The sequence below is a fragment of the Erinaceus europaeus genome, chromosome 2 (assembly GCF_950295315.1).
Source record: "Erinaceus europaeus chromosome 2, mEriEur2.1, whole genome shotgun sequence".
NCBI classification, from domain to species: Eukaryota; Metazoa; Chordata; class Mammalia; order Eulipotyphla; family Erinaceidae; genus Erinaceus; species Erinaceus europaeus.
Genome location: NC_080163.1, coordinates 68,944,825 through 68,961,746, shown reverse-complemented (window position 1 = coordinate 68,961,746; position 16,922 = coordinate 68,944,825). Strand labels below are relative to the sequence as shown.

The 16,922-nt window shown below is 37.3% G+C and overlaps 1 protein-coding gene across 6 annotated transcripts in view; it reads left to right on the top strand.

Moving 5' to 3' along the window:
• UNC5D (unc-5 netrin receptor D) overlaps positions 1-16,922 on the top strand; it is a 704,674-nt gene that overhangs the window by 603,493 nt on the left and 84,259 nt on the right. For 4 of the 6 annotated variants that reach the window (XM_060182795.1, XM_060182791.1, XM_060182783.1 and 1 more), the window contains 3 exons: positions 3,506-3,691; positions 7,862-8,239; positions 13,407-13,491. In XM_060182795.1, coding sequence (XP_060038778.1) covers positions 3,506-3,691; positions 7,862-8,239; positions 13,407-13,491 — 649 coding nt within the window. The remainder of the gene's footprint in view (positions 1-3,505; positions 3,692-7,861; positions 8,240-13,406; positions 13,492-16,922) is intronic. The other 2 variants (XM_060182801.1, XM_060182787.1) reach the window with 1 other exon arrangement.

Here is a 16,922-nt window from a genome sequence, read left to right as displayed (position 1 = left end):
TTCTATACAAATCTATGTTAAATTAATAAAACCCTCAATTTTCTGAACTTCCCATTCCCCATGACAAATTTTTTGGTAAAAGTAAATATGACTTTGCTTTTATTTCTGTAAAGATTCAGTGAGATATAACTTTGAGATAAGTCATATGCTATGAGGTTGAACCTTATAAAGACGCAGTCGTCCCCATACAAATCTTTCTCCCTTCTTTCAACACTCAATCCCTTGAACTCATGTTAGAACAAATTTGCAATTTAATATTTCATTCGCTTGACATAAGTCAATATCTGCAAATCTTCCTTATAGAGGAAAACATTGAACCATATCAAACATTCAAATTTTAGTATAAATGCATGTGTAGCGTCCTTTTCTAAAAGCAGTTTTTGTATTTAGGAAAAGGAAATTTCAGGTTACCTGGGTAGTGAGAAAAAGTATAAACATAAAGAGCACGATGAAAATCCAAAAGGACAAAGACAGCTTGTTCCTGCTATCCAGTTTCTGTCTCAACATGTACATGTCCAGTGATGCCCATTTCCAGCAGAAACATTTTGCCCTGATCTTCCTCCTTCCCATTTTTGTACCTGGGACACTACAGATGTCTTTGTCTCAGCTTTGCCAAGTCAGCAGCAGAGCAGCTGCATTCACTACTCTGCCAGGCTGTTTCTGTGTATGTGCTCAGTTGCTAAGCAGGTGTGTTCTCCCCAGATACAACTTTTAAGGCGATGGTGTCATCAGTCAGCAGTGCCCAAGGAACTGAAAGGTAGGGATGGGGGGGAGAGGCTAATTAGTTTCAATCCAAAGTTCTCTCACTGTTCCTGGCACCCTGGCTTACTGCATCTGTTGTGTCCTGTGTTTTTTCTCTGCTTTGAGTAGAGTTATTCCCACCCAGGAACTTAGTAGACCAGAGGAAGAGTGAAAATAAAGAGGGTGATAGATGATCTTCCTCTCCTCCCCCATATGACAAAAGCAGACATCAGAACTTTGGGGTTGGTGCCTATATGCCCACAGTCCTGAGTGGTTAGAGAAAACCATTGTGGATATTTCCACCCCAGTCCCTCTCCTGTTTACATCATCATGTAGGTAGGATTCAAGCATAAACCACACCTTGTTTATCAATAGGCTGCCTTGGCTATTGAAAATATCTCATAGTCTCCTGACTTTTTAGAAGCTGTTCCCTTGGATGGTTGTGTTCTCCCTTATGAATTACTTTTGTCTGTTTACTGCCCAATTACTGAACTAGTTCTGCTTGCTTTCCCTGCTTACTCTTTAATTTAGTAGCACCTTATTTTAAAGTACACTAGCTTTGTTGAAAATAAATTCACTTTACTTGTATGGTTAGTATTAATCAGTTGCTACCCTAAGCACCATCTTAGGGTGCAGTGAATGCATACTAAGTGCATGAGTTACAGGTAAATATATGATGGGTTTATTTTACCCCCTAAGTCCAATAAAGGGTGACACAGTACAGATCTTCTTGACTTGCTGTGGGATTAGTTCATAGTAAACCCATCGTAAGTAAAATAAAGCATTAAGTCTAATTTCATTTAATATACCTATCCTACCAAACATCACATTTTTGTTATTTTATTTATTTGTTTTGAATAGTGAGAGAGGGGAGGGAAGGATAGAGAGGGAGAGAAAAAGAGACATCTGCAGTACTTCTTCATCACTTCTGAAGCTTTCCCCCTACAGATATGGGCTGAGGCCTTGAACCTGGGTCCTTTCACATTGTAGTATATGTGCTCTGCTATGTGTGCCACCACTTGGCCCCAGCAAACATCACATTTTTTAAATTATTTGATTGTATATGAGAAAGAGATCATATCACTACTATAGAATTAATAACATTCTACTAGGTTTTTCTTGTTTTTATGCAGTGTCAATACTAAAGCCCAGGGATCATACATATAAGGCATGTTCTCTACTGCTGAGTCCCCAGCCCTTAAAAGTCATAGTTTAGCAAACCCTATATTAAACATGGTAGGGGCACTTTTATTAGCCAACAGTTGAGTGACTTAAGTTAATACACAGTGTACTTTTTGAATGGTGTTGAATATCTAATGTAATTCACAGAATACCATATTAAAAACAAAAAGCAGAAGGCCCTCATATAAAATTCCAAGTAAAAGGAAGAAAAGATGGAACCATAGGGAAAAAATGGATATGTATATATAATAGTCAGCCCATATCTGTGATTTTGGGAGAGCTACTGTAGTATCCAATGGAGGGAATGGAGACACAGAACTCTGGTGGTGGGAACAGTGCAAAATTATACCCCTGCTATCTTATAATTTTGCATATCAATATTAAATCACCAATAAAATTAAAGTAAATAAAAAATTCCAAGTATAGTTTCTACTGAATGCATATAGATTTTGTACCACAGTAAAGTTGAAATATTGTTAACTCAAGCCATTATAAATTGAGAACTGCCTATATTTAGCATAGACCTACCAGTGTATTATCATATAACTTGTAGAGATATTAATTACATAGTTAGCACTTGTCACCTTCCATTTTCATTCCCACATACTTTCTAAGATTGCACCTCTTTCAGATCTGTGTAGTCTTAGACAAACCACAGGCTGGATCCAGTTCATAGCCATTATAAATCTCTTCAGGAACAAACCATAAAGTAATGTATCAATACATCTAGCAAGAGTTGGAAAGCAACAACATATCTTGGGGGAGGTGGGGAGACACCACATTCTTAATCCAAACTAACGCTGTTATTTTTGCTTTGCCCATGCATTCAATAGGATGGAGTAGGAGAGGTATGGGAGATACAGCATGTTCCCTCTCAGAGACCCGTCCTCTTCCACAAAACAAGTATATCAGTCTAATACTTATTTGGTGATAAAAAGCATTTTCTATGAACATAAGATAGAATACCTAGGACCAAGGCCTCCATATTTCACACAGTAATGGCATATACCCTAAACTGATATTGTCAATGTTCTTTTAAACTGACTTGATGTGTGCCAAAGCTAAAATTCATTATTTGTGACTTTTAGGTCTTCCCTCTTGATATGTTCTCTTCTCTAGACCATTCTTTGCGAATGCATGTGCCCCAGTCATACATAAGCAGAGCATATGTAACCACCCATACTTGATCATTTTATGTGGATCTCATGGCCTCCCTCAATAGTAAATATATACTTTGTTGGTTGGTAAATTTGACTTCCTACAACAAAGACATTAGGAGTTGCTAGTTTTTTGGTTTTTTTTTGAGAAGTTTTCTTTGCAAAATTGATTCTCATGGTCAGCTCAGGGTAAGCTAGGCTACCTTAATGTAGTTAAGATATTTGACTAGTGTCTATTTGATTTATAAGGTATTTTAGAAATATGATTTTTATATGAAAGGGAGTACAACTTGTGACTAGCTACATATATCATTTTCTCTGAGCTATAATTCCAAAAATCCAGTAGCATTTCATTGTGTGTGTTTGGATGGCCTGTCAGCTATATGCCTATGTTAGTTATTTAGGATTTCTCTTGTGTCTTTCAGGCATTGAGAATGCCAGCGACATTGCTCTGTACTCGGGCTTGGGTGCAGCCATTGTGGCCGTTGCAGTCCTAGTCATTGGAGTGACCCTTTATAGAAGGAGCCAGAGTGACTACGGTGTGGACGTCATAGACTCTTCTGCATTGACAGGTGGCTTCCAGACCTTCAACTTCAAAACAGTCCGTCAAGGTCAGCGGCGTAGGTCCCCCTAACACCTCTTCCTCAGTCCACAGACTACACTCACACAGGATGCCTGGCACTCTTTGGCCTGTGTGAAGGTAGCTCTTGGCACTGAGAGCCGCTACCAAATTGTCTTCCTACATTAAGGAACCAGAGAACCATGGAGTGATCTGATTATGATCTTATCTTAACGTTAACATTTTAAAGAAAGCATTTCTGTTTATCTCAGATTAACCAACATTCCCTTTCAGTAAGCCAACCTTAAAAATGTATGTTTAATTTAGTTAACTAAAATACTGATTATTTGAGGCTGAGAACCAGTTACTATTCTGCAGTCTCCAAGGCATATTTATTACACTATTTATTAGGCAAAGTTATTTTTGTTATTGCACTTTTAAATAAATAAAAGGATTTTATAGAATATATATGATGGGTCAGTTAGCCAGAGGGGAAAAATGAAATCCCCAGCCTAAATGACTCTTTGCTGTTGCCAAGTTAAAACAATATTTTATTGTGGGAGAAGTACAATTGAGCACGTCGAACTATTACAATACTAATTTTTAAAACAGAAAGCCATTTAATTCTCTTACATGAATCAAATTTATTCCTGTCTATGAAATGGGGATGAGACCTACAGAAATTTAATTTTGGGAAACAGAAAGAAGCTATCCAGAGGATGAAGTTTTCTATTTTGACCATTATCACCACTAGGGGTCAGGCAATGGCACACCTGGGTAAGCACACACATTACAGTGTGGGAGAATCTGGTTTCAAGCCCCTGCAGGGGGAAAGCTTCACGGGGTGGTGAAACAGGGCTGCAGGTGTCTCTCTGTCTCTTTCCTTGTCTATCCCCCTTCTCAATTTCTCTCTGTCTCTATCTAATAAGTAAATAAATATTTTTAAAGAAAGTAAATCTAAGAAAATATATTACCACTTTTATTATTATTATTGTTGATGATGATGATGATGATGATGATGATGATGATGATGATGTGTCAGTTGGGGCTGTAATGTAGAACCAGAAATCTCACTACTTGGCAGCCACTGAGTAGAGACAGACTTCTGAAGTGGAATCCCAAGTGACTGATGAGACAAAATGCTTTTCCACCTGCCATTCATTTCTGGGCATCAGTGCTTCAGATCTGAATCCAAGTCTGCTTGGCTCAGATAGGGACACGTCCTCTTAATTTGGGTATCTATCTTGTTATACATGAGTTACTCATATATAAATAAATGTATCAACATGTACCTTTACTACAAATTAAATTAATCCAGTGAAGAACTTATCTTTATACTGTATCAAAAACAAGAAATTCTGTTTTATCAGATAATATTTCAGTTTAGTGTCTTAAACCATGACTCTTAAATAGAACTTCTAGTAGGTTAAGATATAGCTTTTATACACAAATCCCGAGGCTCTGGTGTCAAACAGGTAGATCAACAGAGAAAATAAAAGGGACTGCAACACAGAAAGTCTATTCTATGTGGTCAGGGCTGGGTTTGAACCTGATTGCACACATGGCAAAGCAGCACACTACCCAGGTGAGCTATTTTTCTGGCCCCAGATACATTTCAGCATAAAATGTCATGTCATGTGTCCTCACTAATCAATTATCCTCTTGAGTCTCATTTTTATAGCCATAAAAAGGGCATGCCAATCACCTACCTCTGAGATTTCATATGAGGTTGAATGAGCTAGTATAAAATTATTTAGACATCTTTGACATAGGAAGATAATTAATGTCGTGAGTATTGTTCTAGAAGTTGTTTGTTTCCTTTTCTCTCACAGATATTAGTGTGTTCCATAGAGTCGAAGGAAAAAGAGGTTGTTCCCTTACCTAGGTGTTTGAGGACCACTAACTTTCATAAGTTTTAAAGTATATCCTTGGGGAAAAGAAGAATCTCCTTGTTTTGGACTGCTCAAGTTTATATGTATTAAGATTCTCTAAGAGGATATATACTCCTCCTAAACTTAGTTACCATTTTAAGTTTTGGTCAAGAGTCTTATAAAATTAAAATTCAAGTAAAAATCCTTTATTAAAATGTTACTCATTGTGATGTTTCATCCCACAAGGAAGTCACTCCTACTGGTTCAGAGAAATTTCTTCTAAAATAAATTATAGGCCCTGCACCAAAAAGGTTTCACTGCATGATTTGTAAATAAAATACCATCCTAAATAGAGCTGAGACTTTAGATGTAATTCTAATGAAAAGACTGAGGAGTTTGGGTCATTGTCTCTGATCAGATTTAAATCAACTTGGAAGTCAACTTTTCCAACTGTAGACTTTATCGTATGTTCATACTTTTGTACTCTCTTCAATTCACATATGATAGAAAGGTTTCTTAAGAAAGGCCAAAGAGGGGGTCGGGCGGTGGCGCAGTGGGTTAAGCGCACGTGGCGCAAAGCGCAGGGACCGGGGTAAGGATCCCGGTTCGAGCCCCCGGCTCCCCACCTGCAGGGGAGTCGCTTCACAGGCGGTGAAGCGGGTCTGCAGGTGTCTATCTTTCTCTCCCCCTCTCTCTCTGTCTTCCCCTCCTCTCTCTCTGTCTTCCCCTTCTCTCTCCATTTCTCTCTGTCCTATCCAACAACAAAGCAACGTCAACAATGGAATAATAACCACAACGAGGCTGCAACAACTAGGGCAACAAAAAGGGGGGAAAAATGGCCTCCAGGAGCAGTGGATTCATGGTGCAGGCACCGAGCCCAGCAATAACCCTGGAGGAAAAAAAAAAAAAAAGAAAGGCAAAAAAATTAAACTTGGATGGTAAGGACGTGGCATTATAAATAATCACGAGACTCAAGGAATAATTCTTCAGGCCTGGATATAAATTCTTATTCCAAAATTTACAAATGTAAGATAATTTGTAAACTCCATTTTATGGGAAGAAGGAAGACCATAAATAAGAGCAAGATTGGTACTGGTAGAATTGCTTACAGTTCTATTTAAAAAAAGAACACAACAACTTGACTCTGCTAATATCTTGGCACAAGAGTCACAGCATGAAAAATATCATCAAGGAGGAGTCTTTGCATGTGCACAGTTATTGTATCTTTTCAAAACTCCTCCTTTATGACCTTTTTATTCTATCAGCATCAAAACAAGAGGCAGGAAAAGTTAGGGTTATAGATTTTCTGTGTCGCTACAAATTATGAAAATTAAAAAGAAATAGAGGCTAAGACTAAATGGCCTTGAATTCCAAGACTTTCAAAAATATCATACTTTAAACATTTTTTTGTCAGGCCCCAAAGGAAAATTGTTTAATATGATTTGAGATGTCACATTGACGGACTGATATGGGTGGGAAATTTGGGACTGAGGGTTATTTTGTTATTTACTAATGTCATTACTTCACAAGAAAATATCACAGCATTTTTCATTAATATTTGACTTGGAAAAGATTAGTAAGCTGCAAAAAGATGAGAAAGTCTAATTTTTCATAATTTTATGAAGATCATTTTATTTATTCACACTTGTTGTGAAATAGAAAGAAGGCTTTTCTAATTACTCCCTCACTTAGGGCCTAGGTCTCTCACTGTCCCCATATGATGATTCTTTCCCTTCTTAGAATGGCATATGCATTATTAAAGCAAATTTTATACTCTGAAATAGAATGATTTGTGAGGACCCTAGACCTGTTTCCTCCCAGGTTGCATTATTTCCTCTGCTTAGTTCCAGAAACTGCTCAGGATTCCACGTGAGGAGAGCTGGCGCCAACGCAGCCTTGGCTATAAACAGCTCTACCTAGTCACCACGCTGTGTCATTTCTTGCCATTTAAAATGAACAGATGTTATTTTTGCTTCAAAATGGATTGCAAAATCTCTTTATTCCCTCTTTTAAAGATTCCCTGTTCCAGATAAAATAACCACAGAAATAATAGAACCTAAGTTAGTTGCATTGTGAAGTAAGTGACAGTTTGCAGGGAACTCTGGAAAATGAATGACTTGGGTCAGCAGCATTTTAAAAAACTGACCATGAATGCCAAAGTTCTGAATTCCATGACTTTGGTCATGAGTATCCAACCTGTTAGAATTGTAGATTCTCAAGGTGGGAGGAAGGGCTAGTTGTGATTCAATCAACTGGCAACCAGATGGGTAGTTGCATGGCTAATAGAGACAGATATAAAGGGTATATCTGCCTTTTAGTTTCTGAGTAACAGATCAGTGTTCTTTTACCAGGTAACTCCCTGCTCCTAAATTCTTCCATGCAACCGGACCTGACAGTGAGCCGAACATACAGTGGGCCCATCTGTCTTCAGGACCCTTTGGACAAAGAACTCATGACAGAATCCTCTCTCTTTAATCCTTTGTCGGATATCAAAGTCAAAGTGCAGAGTTCATTCATGGTTTCTCTGGGAGTGTCTGATAGACCTGAGTACCATGGCAAGAATCATTCTGGAACCTTCCCCCATGGAAACAACCGCAGCTTTACTACAATGCACCCTAGGAACAAAACACCCTACATCCAAAATCTGTCATCACTCCCCACAAGAACGGAACTGAGAACAACAGGTGTCTTTGGCCATTTAGGAGGGCGTTTGGTAATACCAAATACAGGTGGGTAACAAGTGTGTGTTTGTGTGATTTGTTCTGTTTGTCTATACATTTTACATTTATACAATTGTTACTGATCAGATTCATTTCTAAAATCTTTGCCATCCTTTCTCAGAACCATAAGCTGATTTTGCTGGTCCTTGATAGGCAAACCAAAGCAGAACCAGTGACAAGATTAGATCTTTTTCATTTTCATCTCAGAATGAACCAAACACTCCATTTGATCCTCTGGTGGGGTTGATGACTATATTTGCTCAAACTGTGTGGTTCCCAGAAAGCGAACCCCACTGAAATGCATTTTTCAAGAAATATTATCAAGAAATTCTGAAAATACCTATTATCTATGAACAAATACCATATGTAGCCAAGTATGGATTATTCACCTGTATGAACACTAGTGAAATGACATTCAAAGTCAAACATCTTGGTAACTCATACAATAAACCCCACTGGTTTCCATAAATCTTGCAACATGTTACTTTATAATGAACAATGCTGGGTCCATTATTGAATTATTCCTTTGAACTCAAACTTGAGTTTCAGGGATATCATAATTAAAATTAGTTCTCATATATATATTTCATTCTCTCTTTGCTTGGAATCTGCTTACAAAAAGATACACGGGACTTTTTGAAATAATGACTCTGTGGACTGGTATTCAGGGTTGGTGTCTATGACCTCACAAGATGACCAAAAAAAGATTCAATTTCTCCTCTGATTTCTAAGCAATAAAAGTCAGGAGTGCTTTGAATCATGGCTTTTAACTGCTGAAAGAAAAATGAATATACTCCATGTATAAGTGTTATTAGACAGTAGACCATTGTCAAATTGAGATTATCAGAATCTTGACAGATTTTTCTATAGGAGAAAGCTAATTCACCTCTCCAAATCAAACATTTTATGTCGTAAGATGAAATCTGTAACAGACTAGTCTGATGCTACCACTGTAGCTAACTGCATCTCTAGTTGTTTAGAGACTTGAGACTACTATTTGTTTCAAGTTAATGAATGTTGTCTTATTCTCTTTTGCCAGTTGCTTCCTTAAATATATATATATATTAGGCAAAAATTGCCCTGAAATGCATCTCTAATAATGATTTTGTTGTCTGCATGTTATGTTCTCTACACTTTCTTTGGTCAGTGTTTTAGGACCTGGTAAAACTGCTCATTTAAATATGCATGAGTGGCTTTGTGTGATATAATCCGACCTGGCAGATAGAAGATATTAATATGTAATAAGTCCATTATTACCAAGTACCTTTCTTGTAAGAAGCTATATACAAGAAGTGTGAGTTCTGAGAAAAAGAAAAGAGATGTAAAATTTACCCTTTCAAAGAGAATCAGAATTATATGATTGAGTTTTTGTGCACTTATCTTATTTCCAACTTCTTAGCTAGTTCCTGGAACTTAGGAGACTCTACAGATAACTACCACACTCCTTCTCTGTCTTCATATCTTCACTTGTATGTGTGTATTTACACATTTGTGCAAGGAATTCCAAGGCCTACCTATTAATTAGTTATGTTTATCTAATATTCACCCAAGAAGATAAAATGGAATTATGATAAAACTGATTTTTCTTCTGACTGGAACATTTGTCTTGAAACTTAGAGTTCTGTCAGCATCATATATGATTTCCAAAGTTTCTTTGTGAAGGGCCATTTTCAAAGCTTTTAGCAGGAAGTCATGGACAAGAGTGAAGCTGTTCATTAGGAATGAGTTGTTGAAAAATAAGTGTGGGGAATTGAAGCATATGCTGTGGCATTTGCAGAACATAAATGCAAAAATATACCCCCAGGAACTAAAGTATAAAGAAGCAAGGCACAGAAATTAGATTGTTCATTCGCCATTCATTCCAAATTGTCATATGGTGCCTGGAAGTGTTTTCTCAAAAATGTTGCGGTGGCTCCTACACACTAGAAATCATTTATTATGCAAAATATGAAACAAAAACTCTGACAGGTGGTTATGTTGTTATATCAAATAAAAGAATTTCAGGGTAACAGGTGGATTTGGGAAATAATCTATTTTTCTATATTGAGAGATAACTAGTAAATGACATACTCAGTATGGATTCTTTAAGGGACCACAGGCAGAAATGTTCCCCACAGTATCTTTCGTTCTTCATAAAGTATAAATTTCAATTAACATCACTACTTGTATGCTTGACAATCTTTAGTCTCTACATATAGTTCTGCATGTTTGGGTGGGAGGAAAGAAGTATGTCTGATAGACAATTTCTGATGAAAAGAAAGATGAAGTAATTGAAAGATGCAACAATCCTGCAGATTTAGGGTGCTATGAATGTCTAATGGTGTAAACACAGGGAATTACGCTGAATTAAAAAGACTGAGTTGTAATCTATTCAGCAAATAGCCTTTTTTCTAAAGTCCATATATATAGTCATTCTGATCTGATGTGGGAGTGGCCATTAGGCTCTGTTGATCTTTGGGATATATCAAACCTTAGAATCTGGTTTGTTTATTTATTTTCCCTTTTGTTGACCTTGTTGTTTTTTATTGTTGTTGTAGTTATTATTGTTGTTGTTACTGATGTCATCATTGTTGGATATAACAGAGAGAAATGGAGAGAGGAAGGGAAGACAGAGAGGGAGAGAGAAAGATAGACACCTGCAGACCTGCTTCACCGCCTGTGAAGCGATTCCCCCTACAAGTGGGGAGCTAGGGGCTCGAAATGGGATCCTTATGCTGTTCCATGTGACTCCTGGTTTATTTATTTATTTATTTATTAAATATTTTATTTATAAAAAGGAAACATTGACAAAACCGTAGGATAAGAGGGGTACAGCTTCGTATAATTCCCACCACCAGACCTCCGTATACCAGCCCTTCCCCTCATAGCTTTCCTACTCTTGAACCCTTTGGGAGTATGGACCCAAGATCATTGTGGGATGCAGAAGGGTGAAGGTCTGCCTTCTGTAATTGCTTCCTGGCTGAACATAGCTATTGACAGGTCGATCCATACTCCCATCCTTTCTCTCTCTTTCCCTAGTGGGGAAGGGCTCTGGGGAAGCAGAGCGCCAAGACACATTGGTGGGGTTGTCTGTCCAGGGAAGTCTGGTCACATCCTGATAGCATCTAGAACCTGGTGGCTGAAAAGAGAGTTAATATACAAAGCCAAACAAACTGTTGGACAGTTATGGACCTAAAGGCTGGAATAGTGCAGATGAAGCGTTGGGGGGTGTGTGTGTCCTACATTTGGTTTAGTTATTTTTAATAGAATTTTTGAATCCTGCTTATTGATGTATTCATGATTTAAATTTCAGATTCTTATTAGGCACCAGATATTGTGCTACATGTTATTGATTTAATATGGCATGATTGCTTTTTTAAAACCACACTGTGTGATTTAATCTATATGAAAGTTTAAAAGCGTATCAGAAAGCAAATAATTGGTCATTTGGTTTGGAGTTGAGGAACTAATTTCTATGCCAGAGGAATTTATTATTTTTTTATGGCAGTGAAGGTAATAGAGTGTAAGAGTATTGATTCATGAAACTTCATCTATCTATATACCTAAAATTAATTCATCGATTGCATGTGATTTTATTCCTCCATAAAATAAAATAAAAAAAGAAAAGAAAGAATAATGAAGTATTTCCACTGGGTTAGTAGTTTTGTAACATTGATAGCTTCCTGTTTTTCTATATCTTAGAGACAGGAACTAGATGCCTTTATTGTCAAATTGGCCTTGATAACTTAAAAGAAAGACAACTAAGAGAAACTGATATGTCAATCTAAGAATACAAGGTGTCTAGTTCAGCTTCACAGTCATACACACACACACACACACACACACACAATATCCTGTATATCCCAACAGCAAGGAATAATGTAATGGAGGCTACTTCACTTGGCAACTATGTTAATAGGAAGTGAAAGGAGGAGCTTAATCAAGACACCCCTAAGTATGGCAATTATAGTTCTACTATTGACATTAAGGTCCAGCATATCAATAGTTGTCCCTGCTGAAAATATGTAAGCAAGATTTAAGTGTGCCTCATTGTTAGTGCTGAGAGACATTAATGATGACTATCCTGTTACTGAATAATGCTCATAAATGTGAATCACAAATGACTTGCTTTTGATGAGTTTTGCATTCCTTGATTCCATAGCAGCTAATAGGTACATCGAAGGAAATAAGTAAAGCCTGCCATCTCTAGATTTAAATTATCAGCAGTAACCTGAAAGCTTTTTCTGTATGATTACATTAGCTCTAATGAAAGGAGAAAGGTGAAAGCTGCATTATTCAAAGGAAAGCATGCCCTGGGGTTTTATTTTGTAAAGATCTTACTATGTCTCTATTTCATTTCTTTTTATAAATAAGGAATTACATTAAAGAGAATCTCTGCACTCTCTAGACACTTTTCTTTTGGACAGAGTGAAATATTTACTCCATAGTATTCAAGAAGAGAATAGAAACATTTGAAATGCAGTTCAATGTGCTTTGCTGGGCCTCGCTTCCCAGGGTTCTATGGTTTTACTAAAATAAATCTACTAAAGGTTGGATTTTTTTTCCTTTCAATTTGAGATTGATGTGAGGTTATTAAGTCACCTAAACGTTTCTGGCTTTTGCCTGTAAAGATAGGGCCAACTAGTAGCTACATAGCAGCCTATACATTCTGAGGTGTGTTTAGTTTTGTTTTGTTTTTCTTTTTCTTTTCTTTCTTGCAGGTGGCAGTTCAGTCTCTTAAGATAATTGTAAAATGCTTTATTTATTAAATTTTATTTATAAATTTATTCTTTAATAAATTCAAGTATACAACTGAATAATATGCTCCTTTTAAATTGCTATCCAACTATTGGAATTTCATAAATTTCTATATGGTAATGGTCATTTAAAAAAAATCTTTATTTATTAGAGACAAGCCAGAAACCCAGAGAGTAGTGGGAGGTAGAAAAATAGAGAGAAAGAGAAACACCCGCAACACTTCTTTATCACTTGCAAAGCTTTTCATCTACAGGTGGGGACTGGGAGCTCGAACCAGGGTCTTTGCACATTGTAATGTACACTCAATCAGTTGCACTATCACCCAGCCTCTGAGAATGGTCATTTTTGTGATCAGCTGTAAATTACCTAGATGAGCTACTTCAAAATAATTGAAAAAAAAAGTCTACAAATAACATCTTCTTTCTTTGGTTTATTTTAGGAGTGAGTTTACTTATACCACATGGTGCCATACCAGAGGAGAATTCTTGGGAGATTTATATGTCTATCAACCAAGGCGAACCCAGGTGAGATACAGACATGCATGACATGTTAATAACATCTAAAATGTGGAGTGGGGGGGGCTGGGTGGTGGAGCACTGGGTTAAGTGCACATAGTACAAAGTAAGAACCTGCTCAAGGATTCTGGTTCAAGTCCCCAGCTCCCTACCTGTAGAGGGGCACTTCACAAGTGGTGAAACAGGTCTACAGGTGTCTGTCTTTCTCTCTCCCTCTCTATCTACCATTCCCCACTCAATTTCTCTCTGTCGTATCAAAAAAAAAATAAATAAATTGAAAAAAAAATGTCCACAGGAGCAGTGGATTCATAGTGCAGGCACCAAGCCCCAGTGATAACCCTCGAGGCAAAAAAAAAAATGTGGAACAGACATTCTTCGAAAACTCTAAAGTTATTAAGATTAGATTACAAGGGGGGAGGGTGGGCAGGGAGTGAAGGTGAGATAGTGACCTATTTGGCAATATAGTGGGAAAAACCAGTTATAGAAGTATTGGCCAGAATGAAAATTCACACAGCTTTACATTTTTAGATAACCAACCAAAGTCACTGACACCGAGAAAGCAAACATTAAATGCAAAGCAGTGAATCAGTAGGCAAGTCATAACCAAGATTTCTCCATAAATTCTGACTAACTCACTGTTTGGGTGGGCACAAGGGAGTGAGGGGGCAGATGGACAAAAAATAAATCATCCCTGAAAGCATTCTTAGGTGCTAGGCATTATGCAAATGAAAAGAACAACTGACCTATAACCTTATAGGTCAGCACAGGACCTGAGAGACCATTTCTTGGGCAATTTTCCTCAAAGTGCAGACATGTTCTACATACTTCAGTTACATTCAAGTCTGCCAGATTTCAACAGTACTAAATTTACTCACATGAACAAATTTCCAGATCTTGTTACATACTCTTTTAATGAAAGTAGTTCGTTATTTTCTTAGTGCAGATATATTTGTGGAAATGTTACCTTCCTCCACACAAGATAAAACTAACCCCTCTTTCAAAAGCACTTTCTCTCACAAATTGAATATATACTTCTGGCATTTTCAGTTATAACATCTCGACTAGTTTAGAATAGATTTTTGTTGTTGTTGTTGTTAGCAAAGAATACATGAAGGAAAAACACTGAAATGAAAAACAGCCAGAGAAACAGATGGTTTGGGCAGATTTTGATAAACTGTCTCCATAAAAGGATTTATTGACGCCCAATGGTTTTAGCGTTCTGCTCTCCAGGGCTCGAGGAGTGGAAGAAAAGATTCTGCTAGGTGGCTGTTGATGAGACTCCTACAGGTTCTGTATTTATACCGGGCTATGTTGAGCTTAGATGCCATTCCCATAGTCCTTAGCCTGTGTACCTGGAAAGGTTCTAGTGTCATATATTTCCACTTGGCAAAGAGGGGAAGTGAAACACAAAAACCTTTGAAGAGTATACTCAAAATATAACTTAAGAAAACCTAAAGGTGCTGTGCTTTAGGTAAGAATCAACTCATGTTTTACTCCTAAATCTTTGATTTATATAAGAAATTGTACTTGTTTAAAATTGAGGCCATGATCAACTGTATGCTTGCAAATATGTCACCTTAAACACAGGGAATAAGAGTCAGAATCCAGTGAGCCTTGCTAAATTAGAGCGTCCTTCAACCTTCACCCGCCTCCACTTCTGCATTCTGCTCCTTTTACTGTCACAGTCTAACAGAGAAGCCTATTTTAAACTCTTTCCTTTCAAGCCTGGCCCTAGTGTCTTCCTACCTCCTCATGAGTGAGTTGACTAAGGGCTAGTTCACACTCAAAAGATACAACTTACCCACAGTCCCAGTCTCTTAATAGAAGGTTCTTAAGAGCTCAATGCTACAGCATGCCAAAAGGCATCAAACACACAAAGACTTAATAACATGACCCAGAAATGTAGGAAATAGCATATGAAACAACCTACAAGTATCAAATAAAAGAGAGTGATACATAAGAATTCACCAGAGGGCTCTGGGTAGTGGTGCACCTGGTAGAGTGCAAATGCTAACATGTCAAGGACCCAGATTAAAGTCCCTAGTCATCACCTATAGAGGAGAAGCTTCACAACTGGTGAAGCAGTACTGCAGGTGGCTCGCCCTATTCTCTCAATTTCTCTCTGCACTGTCAAATAAAGATAACTAATTTTAAAAAGAGAATTCACCATAGTCCACAAAGGTTTAAAATACAAGTTTGTAAACTGGGTGTGGTGTGTTGCACCAAAGCAAATGACTCTGGGGAAGAGAGGGAATGCAGAGGACATTGGAGTCCTGGTGCATAATGATGTAAAAAGACCTAAGTTGGAGGTGAGAGTATTTTGTACACATCTGGCATAGGAAGATAAGAAATTTAAATTATATCCATGTGCCAACAACTTTATTGGGTACTACTATTAGCTGCTGCCTCCCTCCATGAAATGAAAGAAAGACAAGCAAGTTTGGTCTAATAGCCCTATGCCCCACCTTCCACCCCCACCCTCCCCCACACACGTTTAGGACCACCTCTAGCTTTGTATGTTCCATGTTAACTATTTGGTTCATCCATCCCTGTCAATATTATGAACTCATTCAGCTGTGTAGGAAGGATAGGAGTAGATCATAGAAGATTCCAGAGTTCTGAGGTATGCAGTCCCCTCTCTGTTAAACTGAGAAGAAAATTAAATGAGCATACTTTCTCTTGTTGTTGAAAATTTTCCACATGTTCTTATCTTTTAAGGAAATAACTAGTCCTTTTCACTACAGCCCATTAAGCTATCTAGTCATCCTCACTCCTTTTTAATTAGCTTCAAAATATTTGCTTAAACACTGAAAATACCAAAAGCCTTTCTGCTTTTTTTTTTAAAGCTCAGGTGAGTTTTATTTATTCTTTTACATCTCTGCCAAAAGACTGAATCTGAGTTCTTTAGCTTTTAATCTTGTGATTGTCATTTCCCCTCAAAAGTCCATTTGCATCTTGTGCTGTTCATCTGTCATTCTGATCTTGGGAGTAATGTCCATCTTTTTCAAAGCCTAAAAAAGTAACACAGGATTGCCTCCTCTCCCTTGGCTGCCTCTGGAGCCATCACAAGTCTTTCTTTTTTTTTTTTTTTTTTTTTTTTTTACTTCATGTGTGAGAATTGAATTTTTCTGATTCTCTATAACCTCCCCACATATGGAATTATAATGTGATCTTCTAGACAATATCTTTATATTATATTTAAACTAAAGTCAGTTGTTCTGTCTTCCTAGGAGGATACATTTTATCGATAACTCCAGTTGCATCTACGGAATAGCAGGGGGATGGTTTAGTGGCAAAAGTGATCCAAATCCTGTACTCATTTCCCAAGGATATTGTTGTGTGAAATTAAACTCATTCAACTCATTTTATTTAAATATTCTTGAATGGCTATATTTCAGTACCTTTTAAGTTTTGAATGAAGGTGGCTATTGTGTGAATTA